Below are 25656 nucleotides of genomic sequence, written 5' to 3'. Positions count from 1 at the left end.
ACAAATCGGGTTTTCAGAAAAGGAAAGAAAATAAACGCAGGGTCGAAAATACAAAAAAGGAGGCAGAAAATGCAAAACGAGTTTTAAGGTAGGACAAATGGTTACTTTTCTGAGGCAGCCCGCTGTGGCTGCCTGCAGGCTTATTTATTATAGCCCATTTAGTTAAAATAGTTGATATAAAATGTTTATAGTTATGTGATGGTTGTCCTGATTTAGACTGGTGGGGTTTTTTTTTTTGGGGGGGGGGGGGGGGGGGGGGGGGGTTGCGCGATGTTGCACCCGGGTCCAGATTAGGGCAGAACCGGCCCTGGCTACATTTCAGGTGTAGTTTGTTTTATGTATGTATGTACTTGCATAGATGTGTACTTGGTCTTCCAATATGGCGCCTAACAAAATCTCGCGGCGCGGTGACGTCATGCGGTAGCCCTCTATAGGGCCTGACTAGCCTTTGGTAACACACTAAACGAATTATCTTTCATTTTTGGCACTTTTTCTGTTTGTGTAGATGGGAAGACATACTGAGAATCCAAATCGCCAACATTTGAAATAATAATTGTTTTGAATATTTCTTGTCTTATTTAATGAAGGTTGTAATAGAATTAGCCTACATTTGGCTTAAGCTGGATGAGACAGAGACATAATTTTATAGCCATTTGTTAAACAGCTGACAGGGAACGTAATTAACCGTTCTGGGAACAACATTTTTTTGTTCTAACCGGTTCGGGAACGTCTATTTAATGGTGGAACCCAAAACCGGAAACGTTAAAATTCCGTTTCTGTTCGGAACGAACCAATAGGGAAAAAATTCTGGTTCAAAGCCCTGTTGTTAAGTCAACAAGGATTTCTGAGTTGAAATTTGAGTTCAACCAACGTACTATTTGTTGTTGACCATCTCAACTCAAAATTCTCTTGCATCATGTTGCCTAGAAAATTCTAGTTTACTCAACCTGTCTCTATAGAGATCTTGTAGTCACGTGACCGGAAAGTACACAACCGCCATCTTGTCGGTCAAAAACACCGCTGAATACTGCTGCACTCGTGTACAGAATGGATCAATTTCAACTGACGGACTACACGGCTCATTTTTCTAATGAACAGATAACTAGATATATGTCTAAAATAAACGATCTACAGATTAGTGACCCTTATGGCTTACCGGACGGAGTTTTCACGACCGGATTTTGAACTGCCAGACGTGGAATACCCAGACGTGTATAATTACCTCATTAACTTTCCCTCGCTGTTCAGTGGTGAAGCACTGCGTGCTTATAAATCTCTGGACAGTTATCTTTACAGAAATTCAGGATTTGTCAGCGACTCAGATGTGGCATCTTGTAAACAAGAATCCTCATTGGATGGGTAAGTCACTTAAGTATTGAGTATAGCACTGACCAGCCGATTATAGAATAGAATAAGGTAATTCCAGCTGTAATTCCAAATCGTCCGTCTTGTTTACATGGATCTGGCGTTGGAGAGGTAGAGGCTTGGCAGTGGAGGTTTGAGTGGCTGTTTTCTGAGCTTAGTCAACAGGCCAGCTCTGCCTGCAGCCTCGCTTTTGCTTCCGCTCCCGACACCGCCTCCTTCGCTTTGCTTCCGATAACAATCCACGGAGACCCCGCTGGTCTCGCTATCTCGTCCGGAATGTTGTGCATGCGATGGAAATCGCTACAAACCGTCATTTTCTGCTGGAAACCAATGTCCAGTAAGTCCATACGGTTGTAGTGGATATTGAAGTCCGATACAGACGAACAACACGCAAAAATACACACAAAAACCATAAAAAACATGCACAGGTAGGGAGAGCTTGTAGCCGCAGTCGTTGTAGTAGAATTGTATATAGTAGGGTTTTCCAGAAGAAAAGGTAGAAGTAAAAGCAGAAGTAGAACCAGAAGTAGAAGTAGAAGGCGGAATATGGCGTTTGACCTACAAGATGGCGTCTGTCACAATCTGGATCGGCTGTGACGTCACATGCAAGTGCTCCATTGCTGTTGACCTAACAAGGATTTCTGAGTTGAAATTTGAGTTCAACCAACGTACTATTTGTTGTTGACCATCTCAACTCAAAATTCTCTTGCATCATGTTGCCTAGAAAATTTGAGTTTATATTTGATTTCAACCAACGTATTTTTGCTGTTACCCAAATTAGGTTACTCTTCTTATAATAACAAATAAATGTTTGCTATAATAACATGTATTTCTACATTTCATATGATGTTTTTTTCAAGTTACCTGTACCTTAAAACATACAGTACAATAAATCACTGGCGCAAAAAAGACACTTACAAATAATTGTCAAAGGAAAGCACTTTTATTTGTAAGACTGTGTCTCTTGCAAATGAAAAAGAATTCTGCAATGTGCAGGAAAAAAGCGATCCACTTCCAGACAGATTGCTACATGTCAATCTCACATTTCAATTTTAGAATGAAGAACTAAAGACCTTTGTTGAAATTTACCTGAACATTAAAGTCAAGTTGGATTACAGACTATAATTTGAAATTCTGAACACATTTGTTGAATGAGTCTTTCACAAGTGTTCTGGAGTAAACTGACATTTATACCACAATAAAAAAGGGGCTCAGGCTCCATCAGCTACTTGCACTTGACAAAATAAACTAACTGTGACTGCTGTGTCAATTTCAAAATTCAATTTTACGACAAAAAACTAAAAAAAAACTTAAACCTTTACCTGAGTATTCAAATCAAGTTCACCTTCACAGCTGAGCGTCAGTGTTAATATATGGACTACACACTATGATTTGAAATTTTGCAAACATTTGTTGAATGATTAAGGCCTTTAAAAGTATAAAATGTTCTGGAATAAACTGAAACTCTACATCACAATAAAAAAGTGCTCAGGCTGCATCAAGGCGAAGTTCTTCAGAACAAGCACGTTCCTCCTTGATGTGATTTGCCCCTGCGCAGAGGTAAGGAAACCCCATACAGCACGTGTATATATGCGTCATTGGTTCTACCAACAAGGATACCAACATGCAGCGTTGCAACAGGTTGCAGCTAGGATATCTTTGATATTTGGATGTTAAAATTCTTGATAGCTCAACATGATATCACAATGAGAGAAAGTGTATTAGGCCGACCTGGTTTACAACCCCGATTCCAAAAAAGTTGGGACAAAGTACAAATTGTAAATAAAAACGGAATGCAATGATGTGGAAGTTTCAAGATTCCATATTTTATTCAGAATAGAACATAGATGACATATCAAATGTTTAAACTGAGAAAATGTATCATTTAAAGAGAAAAATTAGGTGATTTTAAATTTCATGACAACAACACATCTCAAAAAAGTTGGGACAAGCCATGTTTACCACTGTGTGACATCCCCTTTTCTCTTTACAACAGTCTGTAAACGTCTGGGGACTGAGGAGACAAGTTGCTCAAGTTTAGGGATAGGAACGTTAACCCATTCTTGTCTAATGTAGGATTCTAGTTGCTCAACTGTCTTAGGTCTTTTTTGTCGTATCTTCTGTTTTATGATGCACCAAATGTTTTCTATGGGTGAAAGAACTGGACTGCAGGCTGGCCAGTTCAGTACCCGGACCCTTCTTCTACGCAGCCATGATGCTGTAATTGATGCAGTATGTGGTTTGGCATTGTCATGTTGGAAAATGCAAGGTCTTCCCTGAAAGAGACGTCGTCTGGATGGGAGCATATGTTGCTCTAGAACCTGGATATCCCTTTCAGCATTGATGGTGTCTTTCCAGATGTGTAAGCTGCCCATGCCACACGCACTAATGCAACCCCATACCATCAGAGATGCAGGCTTCTGAACTGAGCGCTGATAACAACTCGGGTCGTCCTTCTCCTCTTTAGTCCGAATGACACGGCGTCCCTGATTTCCATAAAGAGCTTCAAATTTTGATTCGTCTGACCACAGAACAGTTTTCCACTTTGCCACAGTCCATTTTAAATGAGCCTTGGCCCAGAGAAGACGTCTGCACTTCTGGATCATGTTTAGATACGGCTTCTTCTTTGAACTATAGAGTTTTAGCTGGCAACGGCGGATGGCACGGTGAATTGTGTTCACAGATAATGTTCTCTGGAAATATTCCTGAGCCCATTTTGTGATTTCCAATACAGAAGCATGCCTGTATGTGATGCAGTGCCGTCTAAGGGCCCGAAGATCACGGGCACCCAGTATGGTTTTCCGGCCTTGACCCTTACGCACAGAGATTCTTCCGGATTCTCTGAATTTTTTGATGATATTATGCACTGTAGATGATGATATGTTCAAACTCTTTGCAATTTTACACTGTCGAACTCCTTTCTGATGTTGCTCCACTATTTGTCGGCGCAGAATTAGGGGGATTGGTGATCCTCTTCCCATCTTTACTTCTGAGAGCCGCTGCCACTCCAAGATGCTCTTTTTATACCCAGTCATGTTAATGACCTATTGCCAATTGACCTAATGAGTTGCAATTTGGTCCTCCAGCTGTTCCTTTTTTGTACCTTTAACTTTTCCAGCCTCTTATTGCCCCTGTCCCAACTTTTTTGAGATGTGTTGCTGTCATGAAATTTCAATTGAGCCAATATTTGGCATGAAATTTCAAAATGTCTCACTTTTGACATTTGATATGTTGTCTATGTTCTACTGTGAATACAATATCAGTTTTTGAGATTTGTAAATTATTGCATTCCGTTTTTATTTACAATTTGTACTTTGTCCCAACTTTTTTGGAATCGGGGTTGTAGTTGGTTGTAAGTGAAAATGACATTTCTGAGTCAAATGATATGTAAAATCTATGTTCAATCAACACCTGCCTGTAAAATTTTTTACAGTGTATTTAAAAAATAATAAGGGGGAAAAATCTTTATGGTTTTCTGAAAAGCAAGTTGTGGGAGGAAAACGATTACAAAAACTTTATTGACAGCTTTCCTTACAGTAAATTCACTTACACAAAGTGAGACGTTGTTGGGATGAAGGGAAAAAGGGATTTGAAATATAGCTGTGATTATGCTGGTGTGATATAATGACTTAATCAGCTCTATTATTATTATTATTACTACCAGAGCTGCCAAACTGGACACATTTTGTGTAGGAGCTCTGCAGTTTAACACTGGAATACTTTAGTACAAGATATCACTCAAAAATATACCCCAAAGCTGTCCTTTTCTCGAGATGAGCCGGGCATTTTGAATTCTCCGATATTAAGTGGAAGCCCCACTCAGTTTGCCCATCCCACATGCCTCGACTGGACTCATCTTCACTTCCTGCCATGGTAAACGCAGAGTGTTTTGAGTTACTTAATGCGGAATAAAATCTAAAAATTCACTTTTTGTTTGACTTAGCTATCGGCATACAGTGAACATCAGTTGACTTTATTTATTTGGGATGCCACCGAAAAATGGCTGAAAATGGTCAAAAATGGCACCTGTGGATTGTGGAAGAGAAAAAAAGACAACAGTTCTGACCTAAAAAAAAAGGCCTCAGAGGAAGTGTCAAATAAATGTAATGGTGATAAGAATTAGAATGTGATATACCGTATACACAAACACTTTGAGCAGCGTGAAGAGTGATAACGTTGGCCATGTGGACATTAGACAACCAATCTGAAAATGTGCTTTTCTTTCTTTCTTTCTTTCTTTCTTTCTTTCTTTCTTTCTTTCTTTCTTTCTTTCTTTCTCAATTACACACCATCCAGATGATACTTACTGACTTACTCAGATACATTCTCACTCATTCACTATCCAGGTGATACTTATTTACTTAATTACTTACGCACTCACTCACTTACTTGCTTATGCACTATACAGATGATACTTACTGACTTAATTACTGACTTACTGATTTAATTACTGACTTACTTACTGACTTAATTACTGACTTACTTAATTACTTATGCACTATCCAATTGATACTTACTTACTGACTTACTTAATTACTTAATACTCACTATCCAGGTGATATTTACTTACTTACTGACTTCATTACTGACTTACTTAATTACTTATGCACTATCCAGGTGGCACGCACTTACTGACTGACTTAATTACTTAATACTCACTATCCAGGTGATATTTACTTACTTACTGACTTAATTACTGACTTACTTACTTACTTACTTATGCACTATCGCGGTAATGCTTACTTACTTACTGACTTACTTAATTACTTATGCACTATCCAGGTGGCACTTACTGACTTTCTTACTTAATTAATTACTTAATACTCACTATTCAGGTGATACTTACTTACTCAAATACATTCTCACTTATTTATGCACTATTCAGGTGATATTTACTTACTTACTTACTGACTCACTTACTTACTTATGCACTATTCAGGTGATACTTAACTGACTCACTTACTTACTTATGCACCATCCAGGTGATACTTACTGACTGACTTACTTACTTATACACTATTCAGGTGAAACTTACTGACTGACTGACTTATGCACTATTCAGGTGATACTTACTGACTGACTTACTTACTTATGCACTATTCAGGTGAAACTTACTGACTGACTGACTTACTTATGCACTATTCAGGTGATACTTACTGACTGACTTACTTAATTACTTAATACTCACTCTCCAGGTGATATTTACTTACTTACTGACTTCATTACTGACTTACTTAATTACTTATGCACTATCCAGGTGGCACGCACTTACTGACTGACTTAATTACTTAATACTCACTATCCAGGTGATATTTACTTACTTACTGACTTAATTACTGACTTACTTAATTACTTATGCACTATCCAGGTGGCACGCACTTACTGACACTTAATTACTTAATACTCACTCTCCAGGTGATATTTACTTACTTACTGACTTCATTACTGACTTACTTAATTACTTATGCACTATCCAGGTGGCACGCACTTACTGACACTTAATTACTTAATACTCACTCTCCAGGTGATATTTACTTACTTACTGACTTAATTACTGACTTACTTATTTATGCACTATCTCGGTGATGCTTACTTACTTACTGACTTACTTAATTACTTATGCACTATCCAGGTGGCAATTACTTACTGACTTTCTTACTTAATTAATTACTTAATACTCACTATTCAGGTGATACTTACTCAAATACTTTCTCACTTATTTATGCACTATTCAGGTGATATTTACTTATTTACTTACTTACTTACTGACTCACTTACTAAATGCACTATTCAGGTGATACTTAACTGACTGACTGACTTACTTATGCACTATTCAGGTGATACTTACTGACTGACTTACTTACTTATGCACTATCCGGGTGATACTTACTGACTGACTGACTGACTTACTTATGCACTATCCGGGTGATACTTATTTACTTTCTTACTTACTCAATTATCTACTCACTTATACACCATGCAGGTGATACGTACTTACTGTGCTTTACTGCAGAGTCACCTAAAAATTCATCATCTAGGTGAGTTCTCACAACCACACAGCTGATAATATTATTACACTCTCCCCTACTCTCCTTAAACCTGAAAGAGCTGAAATGAGTTCCTGTCAGTTCCGGATGATTCAACGGTTTATCGCTAAAAAACAAAAAAACCTTTCTTGTTTTTAAACGGTAAATCGTGAACAAGGAAAAATGAATATCGCATAAGCCTAGCCATGATGAAGAAGATTTAAAAATGAGGGGCAGACATCTCTCATCTCATCTCATCTCATCTCATCTCATCTCATCTCATCTCATTATCTCTAGCCGCTTTATCCTTCTACAGGGTCGCAGGCAAGCTGGAGCCTATCCCAGCTGACTACGGGCGAAAGGCGGGGTACACCCTGGACAAGTCGCCAGGTCATCACAGGGCTGACACATAGACACAGACAACCATTCACACTCACATTCACACCTACGCTCAATTTAGAGTCACCAGTTAACCTAACCTGCATGTCTTTGGACTGTGGGGGAAACCGGAGCACCCGGAGGAAACCCACGCAGACACGGGGAGAACATGCAAACTCCACACAGAAAGGCTCTCGCCGGCCACGGGGCTCGAACCCGGACCTCCTTGCTGTGAGGCGACAGCGCTAACCACTACACCACAGACATTAAATATTTTATTTTAAATGTGTCAAAATGGTCCACTTGTATAAGACTACAACTGCGCAAGTCTCTTTTAACCTTAATCATCTTTACGTATTTTATATTGACGAAGAGCAATTTCTCCTCAGAGCTCAGCCTTCTGTTTTCCTTTTTGGGCTGATGTACAGGATATACAGTACAGTACCAGTCAAAAGTTTGGACACGCCTTCGAATTCAGTGGTTTCTCTTTAATGTTATTCATTAAAAGACACGTCTTCATGTCTTAAAGTAATGACGGAGGTCATTTCTCTTTACTCAGTTGAGCGGGTCTTGATATGGATTACTGCAGTTGTGGTGTTGAATAGGGCTATTTTTTTTAGAGAGTATTTTTGATTATTTACTTTTTACTGTTTGATCTCGAACGCGTTAAAGTGCCATTCCACCATTGGATGTATTCTTTGGCATCTCATTATCCTTCTACAGGGTCACAGGCAAGCTGGAGCCTATCCCAGCTGACTACGGGCGAAAGGCGGGGTACACCCTGGACAAGTCGCCAGGTCATCACAGGGCTGACACATAGACACAGACAACCATTCACACTCACATTCACACCTACGCTCAATTTAGAGTCACCAGTTAACCTAACCTGCATGTCTTTGGACTGTGGGGGAAACCGGAGCACCCGGAGGAAACCCACACGGACACGGGGAGAACATGCAAACTCCACACAGAAAGGCCCTCGCCGGCCCCGGGGCTCGAACCCAGGACCTTCTTGCTGTGAGGCGACAGCGCTAACCACTACACCACCGTGCCGCCCGCGATTAAAATAATACCAATAAATCTAGCTAACTGAAAGATTAACTCAAAATTTTTCGCAATTTTTTTGGCCCCCATATACGAGGAGGAATGACTCTCTCACTTTGGGGGTTTCCTGGTCTAAAAATAGACCGACACGTGGTATACAAGAAGGGGAACCTGCCGATGACATCACGCGCGGAAATTAAAAGGGTAGGTGACTTTGGTCGCAAAATTAATATACTTGTCGTTGTCAAAAAATGATGTTTGATATATCATTTTGAAGCTAAAAGATTTCTCTGTCTAGTCATGTTGTCATAAAATATATTGCATTTTATGCCAAAGAATACATCCAATGGTGGAATGGCACTTTAAGAAGGCAAGAAACTTGTCCACTAATTAACGTTTGACGAGGCACAGCTGTTAATTGAAAAGCGTTCCAGGTGACTACCTCGTGAAGCTGGTTAAGATAATGCCAAAGCGGCGTCAAGGTAAACGCTGAAGAATCTAAAATATGAAGCATATATTGTTTTAACCCTTTTTTGTTTGCCACGTGCTTCGAGATATGTTCCATGTGTTATTTCAGAGTCTTGATGTCTTCAGATTGTTCTACAATGTAAAAAAAAATCAAAATACAGAAAAGCCTATGAATGAGTGAGTAGGGGTGTACAAACGTTTGACTGGTACTGTGTGTGTGTGTGTGTGTGTAATCATATTTCTTCCATCTCAAAGCACCAGTTTAGGATGGACACGTGAGGATCAGTATGACACAGCATCCTGCACTGTGTTTGTGATCATTCCCGAAAAACACAGGGCTGTGGATGTACTTGTAGCACTAGGGGGCACTGTTGTAACAGCATCTGATACACACCCGCCTGGCCTCGCACCACTCCGCCACCGGTAATCACATGACCGCCTCATTGTGATTGGACTCACGTCGGAGAGTGCTCATTGCTGTACAACTGCACTGACAAAACCAAACGGCTGCGCTACATATGTAAGCAGCATGTTCTCCTCCACAGAGCAGGGCTCGGCTCCACAGGCTCCGTCTTTCGCTTTAAGATGGAGGGGGCCAAGCGTTTGGTGACACACACCCACTCAGATATATACGTATGATAATGAGAGCTGGCACTGAGTCAGTGGCTCACACCAACACTTTTCTCACTGCGTGTGTCGTGTATGTGTGTGCATGTGCTTTCCAGATCAAGTACGAATTCCCGCAATTAAAGACGTTCCTAGAGAGAGGGGAGCAAAGCTCAAAGGGTACAAAACAGTCAGGCGTTGGTGTAAATTACTGTCAGATGTGTCATATGTTTCATGTTTCCTTATTATTGCTAGCCAACAGATAAGCTAGCGCATTTTACACCGTGTTGTTAGTTGCTAATTTCCTAATAAACTGTAATTCAGTCTCACTGGTGCACGAGTTCACGCAAGAGAGACTTAATTCCTTCTGTTTTTAGTTTTTATCTGAATGAAAGCGAATGTGTGTTGTTGCCGACGTTATTCACAACATAGAGGCTCTCAAACTTTCATTTCCTCTTACATGAACAAAAAAAAAAAGCTATGCAAACAACCAGAGGTGCGGTCTGTCATTTTAAAGATGTTTCTAGACTTATAATGATCATACAGTTGCCAGCTCAGCCTGTGGTCTACAACTTATGATGGACAAGATGCAGGAGACTGCAACGGAGTATGGCATGAAAATCAACGCCAAGAAAACCAAGGTGATGAAAATCTCGAAACAGCCTGGGGAAGAATTCGCGCTACGCCTTGATGGTAAACTACTGAGCCAAGTGAAACAGTTCTGCTACCCTGGAAGCATATTGACGCAAGAGGGGTACTGCGACATCGAGATCAAGTCGCGAATCGCAAGGGCAAAAGACGCATTCTCTAAGAGAAAAGAGCTCCTGACTAAGTCGTTTAGCCTGCCGTTGAAGAAGAGAATAATTAAGACAGTAATCTGGAGCGCTCTGCTCTATGGCTCAGAAAGCTGGGCAATGCGAAAGGATGAGATCAGGAGAATTGACAGTTGTGAGATGTGGTTGGGGCGGCACGGTGGTGTAGTGGTTAGCGCCGTCGCCTCACAGCAAGAAGGTCCGGGTTCGAGCCCCAGGGCCGGCGAGGGCCTTTCTGTGCGGAGTTTGCATGTTCTCCCCGTGTCCGCGTGGGTTTCCTCCGGGTGCTCCGGTTTCCCCCACAGTCCAAAGACATGCAGGTTAGGTTAACTGGTGACTCTAAATTGACCGTAGGTGTGAATGTGAGTGTGAATGGTTGTCTGTGTCTATGTGTCAGCCCTGTGATGACCTGGCGACTTGTCCAGGGTGTACCCCGCCTTTCGCCCGTAGTCAGCTGGGATAGGCTCCAGCTTGCCTGCGACCCTGTAGAAGGATAAAGCGGCTAGAGATAATGAGATGAGATGAGATGTGGTTGTGGAGGAAGACCCTAAACATCCTATGGTCAGACAAAGTCTCCAATGAGGAGGTACTAAGGCGGGTTGAAGAAGAAAGGTCGCTGATTGATACAATTCGAAAAAGACAGAAAGCGTGGCTAGGTCACACCTTGGTTATTGTGATGGAAGGAAGAATTGAGGGAAAGAGGCCTCCGGGTCGAAGAAGATGCGGCATGATGGACTTAGTGAAGCGGGAGGCGGGCTCATATGAGCGAGCTAAGAGACTGGGAGAGAGTCGGATGCTGTAGTGTCCAGACCTGCTTATATAGCAGACCACCAGAGAGAGAGAATGATCATATTTGTAGTATTATTCTGTAAAACATTAAAGGGGAACTGAAGGCAAATTTTTTATTATCAAAATTCTATTTATCTCATTTTATTAAATATCGGAATGCATTTTTGATCGCTATTGTGTCGCTGCTATAGCAAGTTATGTATGTTTGAAATATGCTCTGTAATATATCAGTCCATATGTCAAAGCGATGGCCGTAAACGAGATTCGCTGAGACCTGTGCGAGACATCGTAGGACGGAAATAAAACGTACAGCGGAAATCAAAGCGACCGACATCTGCCAACGTTGTCAAAAGACGCGCGCGCCCTCTTTCGAATGCTGATGTGATCAAGCCGGAAGTTTTGTTTGTTCTGATAGCAATCAGGAAAGTTTGAAAAAAGTAGGCAGTAATCGTAATTTAAACTCGTTTTTGTGCAATACTTCGTTTGGAAAACAGTTTTCAAAATGGCGGCGCTGACACTTGACATTTCGAAGTCTCGTAAAGATCACGCGGATAAGCGACGCCTGCCGTGGACCAAACGAACTAAATTCAACACGGCTAAAAACCGAACAGGCTGATAAGTATAATATTTAATTGCAATTAGTTGTCAATACAAATCATGATATAAGGTTACTAAAACTGAAAACGTAATTGAATAACACGTTAATTAAAAAATAAAGCAAGTTTAAAAATTACTTCAGTTCCCCTTTAAAGCTAGACGCCCTTTTGATTTCATAAAATCGGTGAAATTTGGTTCCCTCTGAAATTCGGTCATTGTGATCTATGTTTATTTCTGTAACATCTCAAAAATATCAGACCATTCTGTGGCTGGGAAGTTATTTAATTTGAGCGGATTCTCGAACAAATAACGTGCATGAAATTGCTCACGTCGCGCAGTCAAGCAGACAGAGGACGTCCGTGCGTGTACGCATCTACAGGTTTCCCTTTGAGCGTGCACTGACAGTTCCATCATTCTGTCGCTAAACGAACAGCCGATCACACCGAGGTGCTCGCTGACCGCCGATATTTATTAGTTTGGTCCTGCGTTTCCTTTCCTTCGTATAGAACCTAACGTCTTTTCTTCTCGATTTCCGTTACTGTAGTCAGTCGTTCACGTTTCATTCGCACGCTCACGTCCTCCATTTTTCTTTCCTGTTTCAAATTTGTATCCCACAATGCCTTGCGTGAACGGGGAAAGCCCACCACGTCATGCATGACGTACAGTAGTATCTTGAATTGGGTCATGGTGAAGCAGGAAAAAATAGCGGAGAATTTAGGGCCACGTGGCCTTAAATTCATGAATTGTTCTATTTTAAAAGATAATAATAATACAATTGGAAGTCTGAGATTTGAATTCGGTAGCTGAACAAAAATAATTGGGTGTCGGGAAAATAATTTTTATGACCTACACTTGAAAAATCTGAAAGGCCGTCTACCTTTAAAAAACAAACAAACAAAAAAAAAAATTGGTTGTGTTTTTCAGGGCCAGAAATGCACTCAAGCTTTAAGAGACATTGGACACAGCAGAGGGGGTGGAGTTGAACGGTTCAGGGGGAGGAAAAGGCTAAATATTTTCATTGCAAATGTAACACTCCTTGCAGGCAGCAGAAGGATAAAATAATCCAAACTGCCCCTTTAATGAAAAACGGAACCTCTTGTTTAATATCACTTAACTTACTAACTAACACGAGCTCAAGATGTTCTACGGATGTTCCGGCCGATCAAGCACATTTAACGATCAAAATAATTACCTTTTTCTATATTAGTTAACGATGCGGTGTACTTTTTATCCATTTATAGTTACTTGCAACTATTCGTTTATCTTATGTCATACGATTATGATTTATTGACTGATTTTACTGACATAATTACATTTTAGCAGCTGTAAACAGTTGCTCCCTGACCAGCCTCTTTTTTTCTCTCTGTCTTGAGCTTAACAAAATAATAATGCAGCTTGTCATGTTACCGAGAAACCACAAGTTCCTCCAAACCGAAGACTTTCCTGTGTCGGAAAACTGAACCCCTTTTACGGCGTCGTTACAAAGTGCTGACGCTGGAGAGTCCTTCCAGAAAATCTCCTCATGCACAGTCTCTCAGATGAGCTGCTACGATTGCAATAAGAACATAGTTAAATGTATTTGAACTCCAGCCAGCTATCAGAGCTGCTGTTATAGAAAATTAACCAACACCTTCTGACCAATCAGATTTGAGAATTCAAGAGCGCTGTGGTGTAACACAGTATATTTCAGGATCACGCCTCGTGTTATTTTCCACATGAAGCGCGCACACAAACATGCACAACGCGGAATGTCATCACGATTAATAATGAGCATCGTGCACATGCACAGATAAGCAAAAAGCACCAAAAAAACAAAACAAAACTGCCACATAAGATAAAAATTCCTCACACCCATTCTGCTTCATACACACACTCACACTCGCATGGCGATGCGTAAATTCCTCATCTTATAGTAAACAAAAATTCAATACATTAATACATTACAGTTTACCAAATATCAGTTATATATCATGATACACACATCATATGCACAGTATAATTATCTCGGATGATTGGAAATGGTCATTGATAGATGTGATTTCTTTCTTTCTTTCTTTTTTTTAAATTTTTAATTTCCTTGTCATTTTACGAAGGTTATTTCAAAATGTATTTTTTTATTTGTATTTTACTCCAGTAAGTAAACATAAAAAAAAAATTATTATTATCCAACAAACATTAATTATTATTATATGATTATTGTTTAAATAAACAGTTATTTATAAATATATAATTTATATACATATATATACTTACATTTTTTTTTTATTATTCAAATTGCTTTTACTGGTATTTTTAAAAATCCATTACGCTATCCTGCTATTTAATATTCACACCTGCCTACAAAACACACGTGCGTCGCTTGCTATGAAATAAAAATCTTAAAAATATCTGGTTTTGCCTCTCTGATTTTCCGAGTAACCTCGAGCAGAGCGTGCAGAAGTGTGAAGAGCTTGAACGCGCTCCAAATCCGCACTAATCTCCCAGTCAGCATTTGCCGTTCCTATTGTGTGCCGTGACTCTGGGGAACAGCCACGTACTACGAATCCCATCAGCCATTTGCAAATAAATGCAACCCTGCTTCCCACTATTGCTCCCTTGGTGAAAGCTGTAACACTTGTGGGTTGAAGTGTGTGTTTGACCCGGGGGCTGAGTGAGACTCACTAGGGACGGGAGGCCTGGGGATAAAAAGGCACTTGAGGATAAACGCCTCCGGTTAACACTCACGCTCTGTTCACTACTCACCCAGCGATATCTTTAGATTTTATAGCTAAATAAAATACCTGTTACTTTATATTAGTATTATTAACAATATAAACTGTATAGAAATAAACCCCTAAAGGTTCTGCCCATGCTTAGGGATCCTGTTAATAGCTGGTGTGTGTGTGTGTGTGCATGTGTGTAGATGAAACATCAAACATACACCGACAAGACATACAATTCCATTATCACAAGTAAAAAACAAAACAAAACAAAAAACGCCAAATATTTTAATATTATTAATAATGTTTGGGTTTTTTTTAAATCCTTTTGCATCCGTTTGCCTTTAGAAATGACTCCGCCCTCTTTTGGTATATGCTCATATTTCAATTTAATTCATATGTCTATAACGCTTTTTTCTGTGTGTCACATAGCTCTGTGTGTGTGTGTCAGTGGCGGCTGGTAGTCTTTCAAACAGGGGAGGCTGGTCGGTTACGATATTTCCAGATTTTAAAAGAAAAAAGAAAAAACACATCAATTTTGCCCATACTCTTGCCTCTGATCTGACTGATTGTTGGCAGGGTCACAAACTGTGAAATAACAGGTTCTTTTGGCCCATTAGCCTACTGTCCAATATACATGATGGTGGGGGGTATATTTTAACATTTTATATTTTAAAATTGTGGCATGTTGTTTAAAAATTGATCATTATTGAAAGTCAGGAACCTCAGCAGTAACAGCAGAGTGTTCTGGAATAGGCACAAGCACTGACCTTGGGGAGCCAAACATAGAGCTGGGTGCCACACATTTCATTCAATGACACTTTCCCTATATTTTACTTATTTTGACTGAGAAATGTTTTATTGACAATTTTGATAACCCTTCACTTTTAATCCAGGTCTGTAGTGTGAAATGTTCTCGGCTGTGTTTTTGTTTAAAAATGTTTTCCAAATTGTAGCTGTGTTTAATTCATATCCAGAAAAATATATATTCCAATATAATATACTCAGCATAAACATTTTAAATAGATTCTATATTTTTGGTCCATCCATGACATATTACTAAAGTAGCCTATTTACTGTTGTTGATGTGGGTCACTTGCTGTTAGCCAATTCACTTTCTCGTACCAGGAGAGCTGAAAGGAACGAGTATTATTCCCTACCTTTTTCACCAAGTCAATTTGAGGCGTTGGTCTATCCTGCTCTTTAATTTTAATTTTTTCCTCGAAAGGAAGACTGGCAAATGGCTTCGCCAAAATTAAATCAGCAATGCTTGGCATCCGTGCGCAGCTTTCTTGCTAGCTGACTAGCCCCCTCAAGTTCAAGTTCAGTCACTCAAATAAACAAAATTTCTGGAACTAAGATAGCAAACTTGACAACACTATATTTACACTTTATTTACAATGAAAATATATACAAACTAAAAAAGCTGGTAGAAACCGTATGTAATGAATGAAATCGAAATGTAAGCTGATCTCTTACAATACACCACAGCACTTGCGAATCCGCATGGGACTGAACTGAAATTCACCGCTGCCTGTCTATAGTTGAAACGAGCTGTCAATCAAAGAAAATATCCGGCCGCTTTCACCAATCACCAGTCTCCTCGCGGAAAGCTTTGCCATGTCCCTCCCACTGTGAGGCTGGGAGTCCGTGGGCGGGCATTTTCGCAGTATTTGTCCAATAACCGTCTTGTATTTTGAGATTGAAAAACGCATAGCTCCCAAATGCCATTGAAGTCCACTGAGGCTGGGCTGCATCGCGCTGTCACGAGGGGGAAAAACTCACGCACACATTAGGCGAACTGGGGAAAGTTATAACGGAATGATTTCGCACTGTAGTTGGGTTGAGCACATATATTTCTATGATTATGGATCTGAAATAGCAATGTTATAAGGTTGGCTATAACATAAGCCTAGCGCAATTCATCCTACACGATGTTCGTCATTTTTAGAGGAGGCTGAGCCTCCCTCGTTGTCTTAGAGCAATCGCCCGTGGTGTGTGTGTGTGTTCCATATGTTGTTTCAGAGTTTTTGGTGTCTTCAGTATTATTCTGCAGTGTAGAAAATGGGAATACAGAAAAACCTATGAATGAGTAGGGGTGTATAAACTTCTGACTGGTACGGCGTATATACTACAAATCCCTGATACTGTGTGAATCGGTTAAGGATTTAATTTGCACTTTAAACATCTACCTGATCCCTTGGTTCATTATGCATCCTGTATTCACTGTCTATTGTCTTTGTTTTTTATTTTGTTATATTGCACAGCCTTTGTGCTGGTATAATAAATAAATAAATAAATAAATAAATAAATAAAATAAAAATCTATAATGCATTTAACGATACGCATTAGCACAAAAGCAGTGTTTTACGATTAAAATTTTGGAACTGTAATATTTTAAGGATAGACTGTACCATAGAGGTGTATAATACGGTATATTTTACTGTTTCTCCAGTCACTAAACCATTGGGGGGGGGCAAACTTTTGCACTCAAACATATATCCACTTACTCCCAAGTCCAATCGGAAAATCTTTATAATTTCAGAGTACATTCGAGAAATTAAAGACATAAAGCAGTCTGGGGTGGGCTTCCCAAAAGCATCGTAGCACTAAGATCATCGTTAAATGGTAGAGTGAGCATCACAATGAACACTCTCTCTCCTAGTTAAGATGCTCTTAGCGTTAAGAGGCTTTTGGGAAACCTAACCCTGACTGATTGGTTTTCAGCATTTTTTTTCCAGTTGACCCAAACATACGGTAATATACAGATTTAATATAACTTTTTACATCAGCTCTTTACTTCATGTAAAAGTTTAATAATAATAATAATATTCACCTATAATCATTATTTTCTAGTAATGATATGGCCCTGGCGGCACGGTGGTGTAGTGGTTAGCGCTGTCGCCTCACAGCAAGAAGGTCCGGGTTCGAGCCCCGTGGCCGGCGAGGGCCTTTCTGTGCGGAGTTTGCATGTTCTCCCCGTGTCCGCGTGGGTTTCCTCCGGGTGCTCCGGTTTCCCCCACAGTCCAAAGACATGCAGGTTAGGTTAACTGGTGACTCTAAATTGACCGTAGGTGTGAATGTGAGTGTGAATGGTTGTCTGTGTCTATGTGTCAGCCCTGTGATGACCTGGCGACTTGTCCAGGGTGTACCCCGCCTTTCGCCCGTAGTCAGCTGGGATAGGCTCCAGCTCGCCTGCGACCCTGTAGAAGGATAAAGCGGCTAGAGATAATGAGAATGAGAATGATATGGCCTGAGTAGCTGGACGACAATGCGCATTACCCATAATGCACTACAAGCACATGTTCTATCATGATGCATGACTGTAAAATCATGAACTCATATCACATTACAGTTGTACTCTGTTTTGATTCCATTTACCACTAAACGGAAACTATATGAACAAGTCGTGTAAGCTCCGCAGGACGAGTGGCTACAAATGTGAGCTGGACTTGTATAATTAATGCCGTAAAAGCTTTTACCTCAGAGCTACAAAATGAACCAGGTTTTGAAGCATGTCCAAGTGTATAAGTGTGGATGAGAATATATACAGAACATAATACACGAAACACACAAGTCCTAAACGTAGATAAAGAGAACCCAGTTAAACAAATGAGACACAAATATTACACTTGGTCATTTATTTATTGAGGAAAATGATCTAATATTACAGATCTGTGAGTGGCAAAAGTATGTGAAGCTTCGCTTTCAGTATCTGGTGTGACCCCCTTGTGCAGCAATAACTGCAACTAAACGTTTGCGGTAACTGTTGATCAGTCCTGCACACCGGCTTGGAGGAATTTTAGCCCGTTCCTCCGTACAGAACAGCTTCAACTCTGGGATGTTGGTGGGTTTCCTCACATGAACTGCTCGCTTCAGGTCCTTCCACAACATTTCAGTTGGATTAAGGTCAGGGCTTTGACTTGGCCATTCCAAAACATTAACTTTATTCTTCTTTAATCATTCTTTGATAGAACGACTTGTGTGCTTAGGGTCGTTGTCTTGCTGCATGACCCACCTTCTCTTGAGATGCAGTTCATGGACAGATGTCCTGACATTTTCCTTTAGAATTCGCTGGTATAATTCAGAATTCATTGTTCCAACAATGATGGCAAGCCGTCCTGGCCCAGATGCAGCAAAACAGGCCCAAACCATGATACTGCCATCACCATGTTTCACAGATGGGATAAGGTTCTTATGCTGGAATGCAATGTTTTCCTTTCTCCAAACATAACGCTTCTCATTTAAACCAAAAAGTACTATTTTGGTCTTATCCGTCCACAAAACATTTTTTCAGTAGCCTTCTGGCTTGTCCACGTGATGTTTAGCAAACTGTAGACGAGCAGCAGTGTTCTTTTTGGAGAGCAGTGGCTTTCTCCTTGCAACCCTGCCATGCACACCATTGTTGTTCAGTGTTCTCCTGATGGTGGACTCATGAACATTAACATTAGCCAATGTGAGAGAGGCCTTCAGTTGCTTAGAAGTTACCCTGGGGTCCTTTGTGACCTCGCCAACTATTACACGCCTTGCTCTTGGAGTGATCTTTGCTGGTCGACCACTCCTGGGGAGGGTAACAATGGTCTTGAATTTCCTCCATTTGTACACAATCTGTCTGACTGTGGATTGGTGGAGTCCAAACTCTTTAGAGATGGTTTTGTAACCTTTTCCAGCCTGATGTGCATCAACAATGCTTTTTCTGAGGTCCTCAGAAATCTCCTTTGTTCGTGCCATGATACACTTCCACAAACATGTGTTGTGAAGCTCAGACTTTGATAGATCCCTGCTCTTTAAATAAAACAGGGTGCCCACTCACGCCTGATTGTCATCCCATTGATTGAAAACACCTGACTCTAATTTCACCTTCAAATTAACAGCTAATCCTAGAGGTTCACATACTTTTGCCACTCACAGATATGTAATATTGGATAATTTTCCTCAATAAATAAATGACCAAGTATAATATTTTTGTCTCATTTGTTTAACTGGGTTCTCTTTATCTCCTTTTAGGACTTGTGTGAAAATCTGATGATGTTTTAGGTCATATTTATGCAGAAATATAGAAAATTCTAAAGGGTTCACAAACTTTCAAGCAGCACTGTATGTATAATTATCTTAAGATTGAGATGTCAAAGTATATTACAGTCAGAAAAAAACCCCAAAACAACAATTTTGATTAAAACCCGCTCGAAGCGCTGGCTGTGAATGGGAAGACGAGTTGCAGAGAATGAGCAGGTAATGAATGAGAGCTTACACCTCTGTGTGGTTCAAGAATGATCGTGTCCATGAACAGAATGATGTCGAGGGAAATGACGTGTTTTCTTTTTGCAGTTTTTAGGAGTAATTTGCTCACATAAGGGAAATAAACAAGAAGACAAGCGAGCATTTTATGAAGACCTCTTATGCCGGTGTCACGCATTGGCGTTTCAGCCTTGCGTATGTACGGCGTATCAGGATACGTGGCAGAAAGAAAGGAACGTCATAGCATCGCCAGCTTACGTAGCTAATACTCTAAGATGCGTAACACGATCTCCTTGTACGCCAGGGTGTGGCGTATTTTTAAGTCTGCACTTATAAATACGTCACACAGCTTTGATACCGTACGTCACACATATGCCGTAAAACGAAAGCTACGCAGCAGTGATGCAGCGGGAACGTTGCTCGAACACCTATTAGGCCATGCGAACGCTTTAGTCGACATGTGTCTGATGAAGGTGGCTCCGGGGCTGGCTGGGTGGATGGATGCGGATGATGTCCTCCCTCTTCCCTTGCCCTTCTTGGGCCCTGACTTCTTCGCTGGCATGATGCTTTCTTGACTGTGACGAATGACAACGAACGCAGCATGAACGCCGCAGATACGCCACAGCAATAAGAATGAGACGCCACGCCAACAAAACGGTTATGCCGCGGCAATGCACCATACACCAAGCATACGCCATCACTTTACGTCCCTTGAACCTCATACAAACCCCAGATACGGCACAGTAACGCCACACATACATCACAGGACTTTAATTTTGGACAAAATACGCCTCATTTCTTGGTGTTTGACCCACATGCCACTTATGTTGCAAGATACAAGACAGTATGACACAAGCATGAACACTTATAAGCCCATTGCTTTCATATTGACTTATGATGTTGTAAGTGCTAGGACACGTTCATAAAACGCTACCTGGCTTTCTTTTAGTAGTATGAGCATGCAAAGTTTCATTGATGTAGCTTCTGAGAATACTTGTCCAGATTGAGTCCACTTCTACAAAGTCCAATAAGATAAATCAAGCGTCATAACTCTGAAAATAAGAATTTCTCATACATGATTTTCGAACTCAACTTAGATCATGACCGGTAGTATGAGCATGCCAAGGTTAATTGATGTAGCTTATGTAGTTTCTGAGAAAACTTGTCCAGCTTAAGTCCACTTCTACAAAGTCCTTCAATAATGAAAATCCAGGGCCATAACTCTGAAAATAAGAATTTCTCATAAATGATTTTCGAACTCAACTTAGATCCATCCATCCATTATCTGTAGCCGCTTATCCTGTACAGGTTCGCGGGCAAGCTGGAGCCTATCCCAGCTGACTATGGGTGAGAGGCAGGGTACCACCCTGGACAAGTCGCCAGATCATCACAGGGCTGATACATAGGCACAAACAACCATTCACACTCACATTCACACCTACGGTTAATTTAGAGCCACGGATTAGCCTTTGGACATGTCTTTGGACTGTGGGGGAAACCGGAGCACCCGGAGGAAACCCACGTGGACATGGGGAGAACATGCGAACTCCACACAGAAAGGCCCTCATAAAAGGCCGCTGGGCTCGAACCCAGGACCTTCTTGCTGTGAGGCGACAGTGCTAACCACTACACCGCTGTAACTTAGATCATGAATAGTACAACCCCGATTCCAAAAAAGTCGGGACAAAGTCCAAATTGTAAATAAAAACGGAATGCAATAATTTACAAATCTCAAAAACTGATATTGTATTCACAATAGAACATAGACAACACATCAAATGTCGAAAGTGAGACATTTTGAAATTTCATGCCAAATATTGGCTCATTTGACATTTCATGACAGCAACGCATCTCAAAAAAGTTGGGACAGGGGCAATAAGAGGCTGGAAAAGTTAAAGGTACAAAAAAGGAACAGGTGGAGGACCAAATTGCAACTCATTAGGTCAATTGGCAATAGGTCATTAACATGACTGGGTATAAAAAGAGCATCTTGGAGTGGCAGCGGCTCTCAGAAGTAAAGATGGGAAGAGGATCACCAATCCCCCTAATTCTGCGCCGACAAATAGTGGAGCAATATCAGAAAGGAGTTCGACAGTGTAAAATTGCAAAGAGTTTGAACATATCATCATCTACAGTGCATATCATCATCAAAAGATTCAGAGAATCTGGAAGAATCTCTGTGCGTAAGGGTCAAGGCCAGAAAACCATACTGGGTGCCCGTGATCTTCGGGCCCTTAGACGGCACTGCATCACATACAGGCATGCTTCTGTATTGGAAATCACAAAATGAGCTCAGGAATATTTCCAGAGAACATTATCTGTGAACACAATTCACAGTGCCATCCGCCGTTGCCAGCTAAAACTCTATAGTTCAAAGAAGAAGCCGTATCTAAACATGATCCAGAAGCGCAGACGTCTTCTCCGGACCAAGGCTCATTTAAAATGGACTGTGGCAAAGTGGAAAACTGTTCTGTGGTCAGACAAATCAAAATTTGAAGTTCTTTATGGAAATCAGGGACGCCGTGTCATTCGGACTAAAGAGGAGAAGGACGACCCAAGTTGTTATCAGTGCTCAGTTCAGAAGCCTGCATCTCTGATGGTATGGGGTTGCATTAGTGCGTGTGGCATGGGCAGCTTACACATCTGGAAAGACACCATCAATGCTGAAAGGTATATCCAGGTTCTAGAGCAACACATGCTCCCATCCAGACGACGTCTCTTTCAGGGAAGACCTTGCATTTTCCAACATGACAATGCCAAACCACATACTGCATCAATTACAGCATCATGGCTGCATAGAAGAAGGGTCTGGGTACTGAACTGGCCAGCCTGCAGTCCAGATCTTTCACCCATAGAAAACATTTGGCGCATCATAAAACGGAAGATACGACAAAAAAGACCTAAGACAGTTGAGCAACTAGAATCCTACATTAGACAAGAATGGGTTAACATTCCTATCCCTAAACTTGAGCAACTTGTCTCCTCAGTCCCCAGACGTTTACAGACTGTTGTAAAGAGAAAAGGGGATGTCTCACAGTGGGAAACATGGCCTTGTCCCAACTTTTTTGAGATGTGTTGTTGTCATGAAATTTAAAATCACCTAATTTTTCTCTTTAAATGATACATTTTCTCAGTTTAAACATTTGATATGTCATCTACTGTATGTTCTATTCTGAATAAAATATGGAATTTTGAAACTTCCACACCATTGCATTCCGTTTTTATTTACAATTTGTACTTTGTCCCAACTTTTTGGAATCGGGGTTGTAATATGAGCACGCAAAGTTTCATTGATGTAGTTTCTGAGAAAACTTGTCCAGATTGAAACAGATGGACGGAAGGAAGGACGGACGGACGAACTCCATTCCTGTATCCCCCTGTGCACTTTGTGGCAGGGGATAATAAAATAGACAGCTATGATGCCAACAGCAATTTTTTTTATCTATTTTCGCTGTTTGTCAGAATTCAGCCAAACAGACAAAGAGTCATGTGATGGGTTTTCTCAGACTGCTGCACTGTGTGTAGGTGTGTATGTGTATGTGCTGGGTTACCTTAATATACTGAGATCACCTTTTTTTGCAGGTGCTCATGCTGTAATGTGTGTGTGTGTGTGTGTGTGTGTGTGTGTGTGTGTGTGTGTGTGTGTGTAAACTGAGGAACTCGGATGCTTACAGGTACCTGGCTGCTCAGGCTGAAGTTGTTGGCTGGACTGCGTTTCTTGCTGCCTGTGCTGTTACCGAGGCTGCTGTTAGACGCGCTGCTGGCCGAGTTCTTCCTCTTCCTCCTCTTTGTTGTGGTCTGTCGAGTAGGCTCTGCATCCACACACACACACACACACACACGCTTAGAAACAAGCTTACTTTGTATTAAAACCTGCTGCACATCCAGTACCAGTCAAAAGTGTGTTCACCCCTACTCTACTCATCCATAGGTTTTTCTGTATTTTGTATTTTCTATGTTGTAGAACAATAGTGAAGACATCGAGACTACAAAAGAGCACGTGGAACATACATGGAACAAAAACGTGTTAAAAAACAAAATGTTTCATATTTTAGACTCTTCACATAAGCCAGCGTTTACCTTGATGACGCTTTGCACACCATCGGCATTCTCTTAACCAGCTTCGTGAAGTAGTGAATGATTTTAAAAGGCTTTAAATACTAAAGTCCTGATTTAAAATACTTAGTAAAGTGTGTATTCATCTCAGCTTGAAAATACTGAGATACGTTATTTTTATACGTGCACGCACATTAATCTATAAACATGTCATTCAATGCTTATGCATGCTAAAAGAAGCATTTCCTGATCCAGCTTTTAAAAATTTCAGCACAATATCAGTACCAGAGCTCTGAGTTTTAGCAAAAAATAAATACATAAATAAATAATAATTAAAAAAAAAAAAAAAACACAGGTCATGATCCGATAGTAGTTATACTATGAGAACAACAGGAGTGGTGGTGGTGGCACACTTTAAAGCAGCGGTGTGTAACATTTGAGCCTTCTACTTCTTATGAAGGGAAGTGAAATTGCAGTTGTAAAATGCTAACATGGCCACTTTGTTACAACTAAATATTCCTTGTAAGTTATGGAATCAATTTTGTGCCAAAATGTTCATACAATACTTTTGAAATATCAAACAAAAATGACAAATCAAAATACAAAAAAAGAAAAAAAAAGTCCATTTTTTTTAGACTGGCAAACAAATTATTCGTGTAATCGTGCAAAATATCAGTCTATTACTCTTCAGAAACCTTTTATTTTTGTTCCGCGTCTTTCTCAGTTTTGTTTGACGTAATTTATTTTGGTTGCGATTCCAGCTTTCTCGTTTGCGCTCCCTGACTTTTTGCTTGCAGTTTTGGCACAAACTTCACGTGTGGGTGGGCTGTCCAGGAATGCATTCCCATTGGCTAACTTGTGTTTGACTGACAGCTACGCTCAGCCATTCCCCGGAGGCTGTTGCGGCCATTTCCTACTCGGATTCTGGCGGACTGTTTGACGAGTGACCGATCCATTGACGGTAAACAAGGATCGAGTGGACTTCAGTGGTGACTATGATATTGAATTAATTCAACAAAGTGTAAATTCAATATCATAGTCGCCATTGAAGTCCACTCGATCCTTGTGTACCGTCAATGGATCGGTCACTCGTCAAACAGTCCGCCAGAATCCGAGTAGGGAATGGCTGAGCGTAGCTGTCAGTCAAACACAAGTTAGCCAATGGGAATGCATTCCTGGACAGCCCACCCACACGTGAAGTTTGTGCCAAAACTGCAAGCAAAAAGTCAGGGAGCGCAAACGAGAAAGCTGGAATCGCAACCAAAATAAATTACGTCAAACAAAACTGAGAAAGACGCGGAACAAAAATAAAAGGTTTCTGAAGAGTAATAGACTGATATTTTGCACGATTACACGAATAATTTGTTTGCCAGTCTAAAAAAAATTGACTTTTTTTTCTTTTTTTGTATTCTGATTTGTCATTTTTGTTTGATATTTCAAAAGTATTGTATGAACATTTTGGCACAAAATTGATTCCATAGTAAGTTGCCTTTGAAGGAAAAGTCGAATTGTTCTGGATTTGGATAAAGGTGCTTTCAGGGCCAGAAAAGAGTAAATGCAAAAAAACCGATGTTAGCA

At 40.6% G+C, this 25656-nt stretch overlaps 1 protein-coding gene across 3 annotated transcripts in view; it reads right to left on the bottom strand.

Annotated features, from left to right (window-relative positions):
• The window catches only part of ldb2a (LIM domain binding 2a), a 194553-nt gene that overhangs the window by 10897 nt on the left and 158000 nt on the right, over positions 1–25656 (bottom strand). For 2 of the 3 annotated variants that reach the window (XM_060927293.1, XM_060927294.1), the window contains exon 8: positions 23695–23834. In XM_060927293.1, the coding sequence (XP_060783276.1) occupies positions 23695–23834 (140 nt within the window). The remainder of the gene's footprint in view (positions 1–23694; positions 23835–25656) is intronic. The other variant, XM_060927295.1, reaches the window with a different exon arrangement.

This window comes from Neoarius graeffei, chromosome 8, assembly GCF_027579695.1.
Source record: "Neoarius graeffei isolate fNeoGra1 chromosome 8, fNeoGra1.pri, whole genome shotgun sequence".
In the NCBI taxonomy this organism is placed as follows: Eukaryota; Metazoa; Chordata; class Actinopteri; order Siluriformes; family Ariidae; genus Neoarius; species Neoarius graeffei.
Note: the sequence above shows the minus strand (reverse complement) of the source record. Positions and strands in the feature narration are given on the sequence as shown.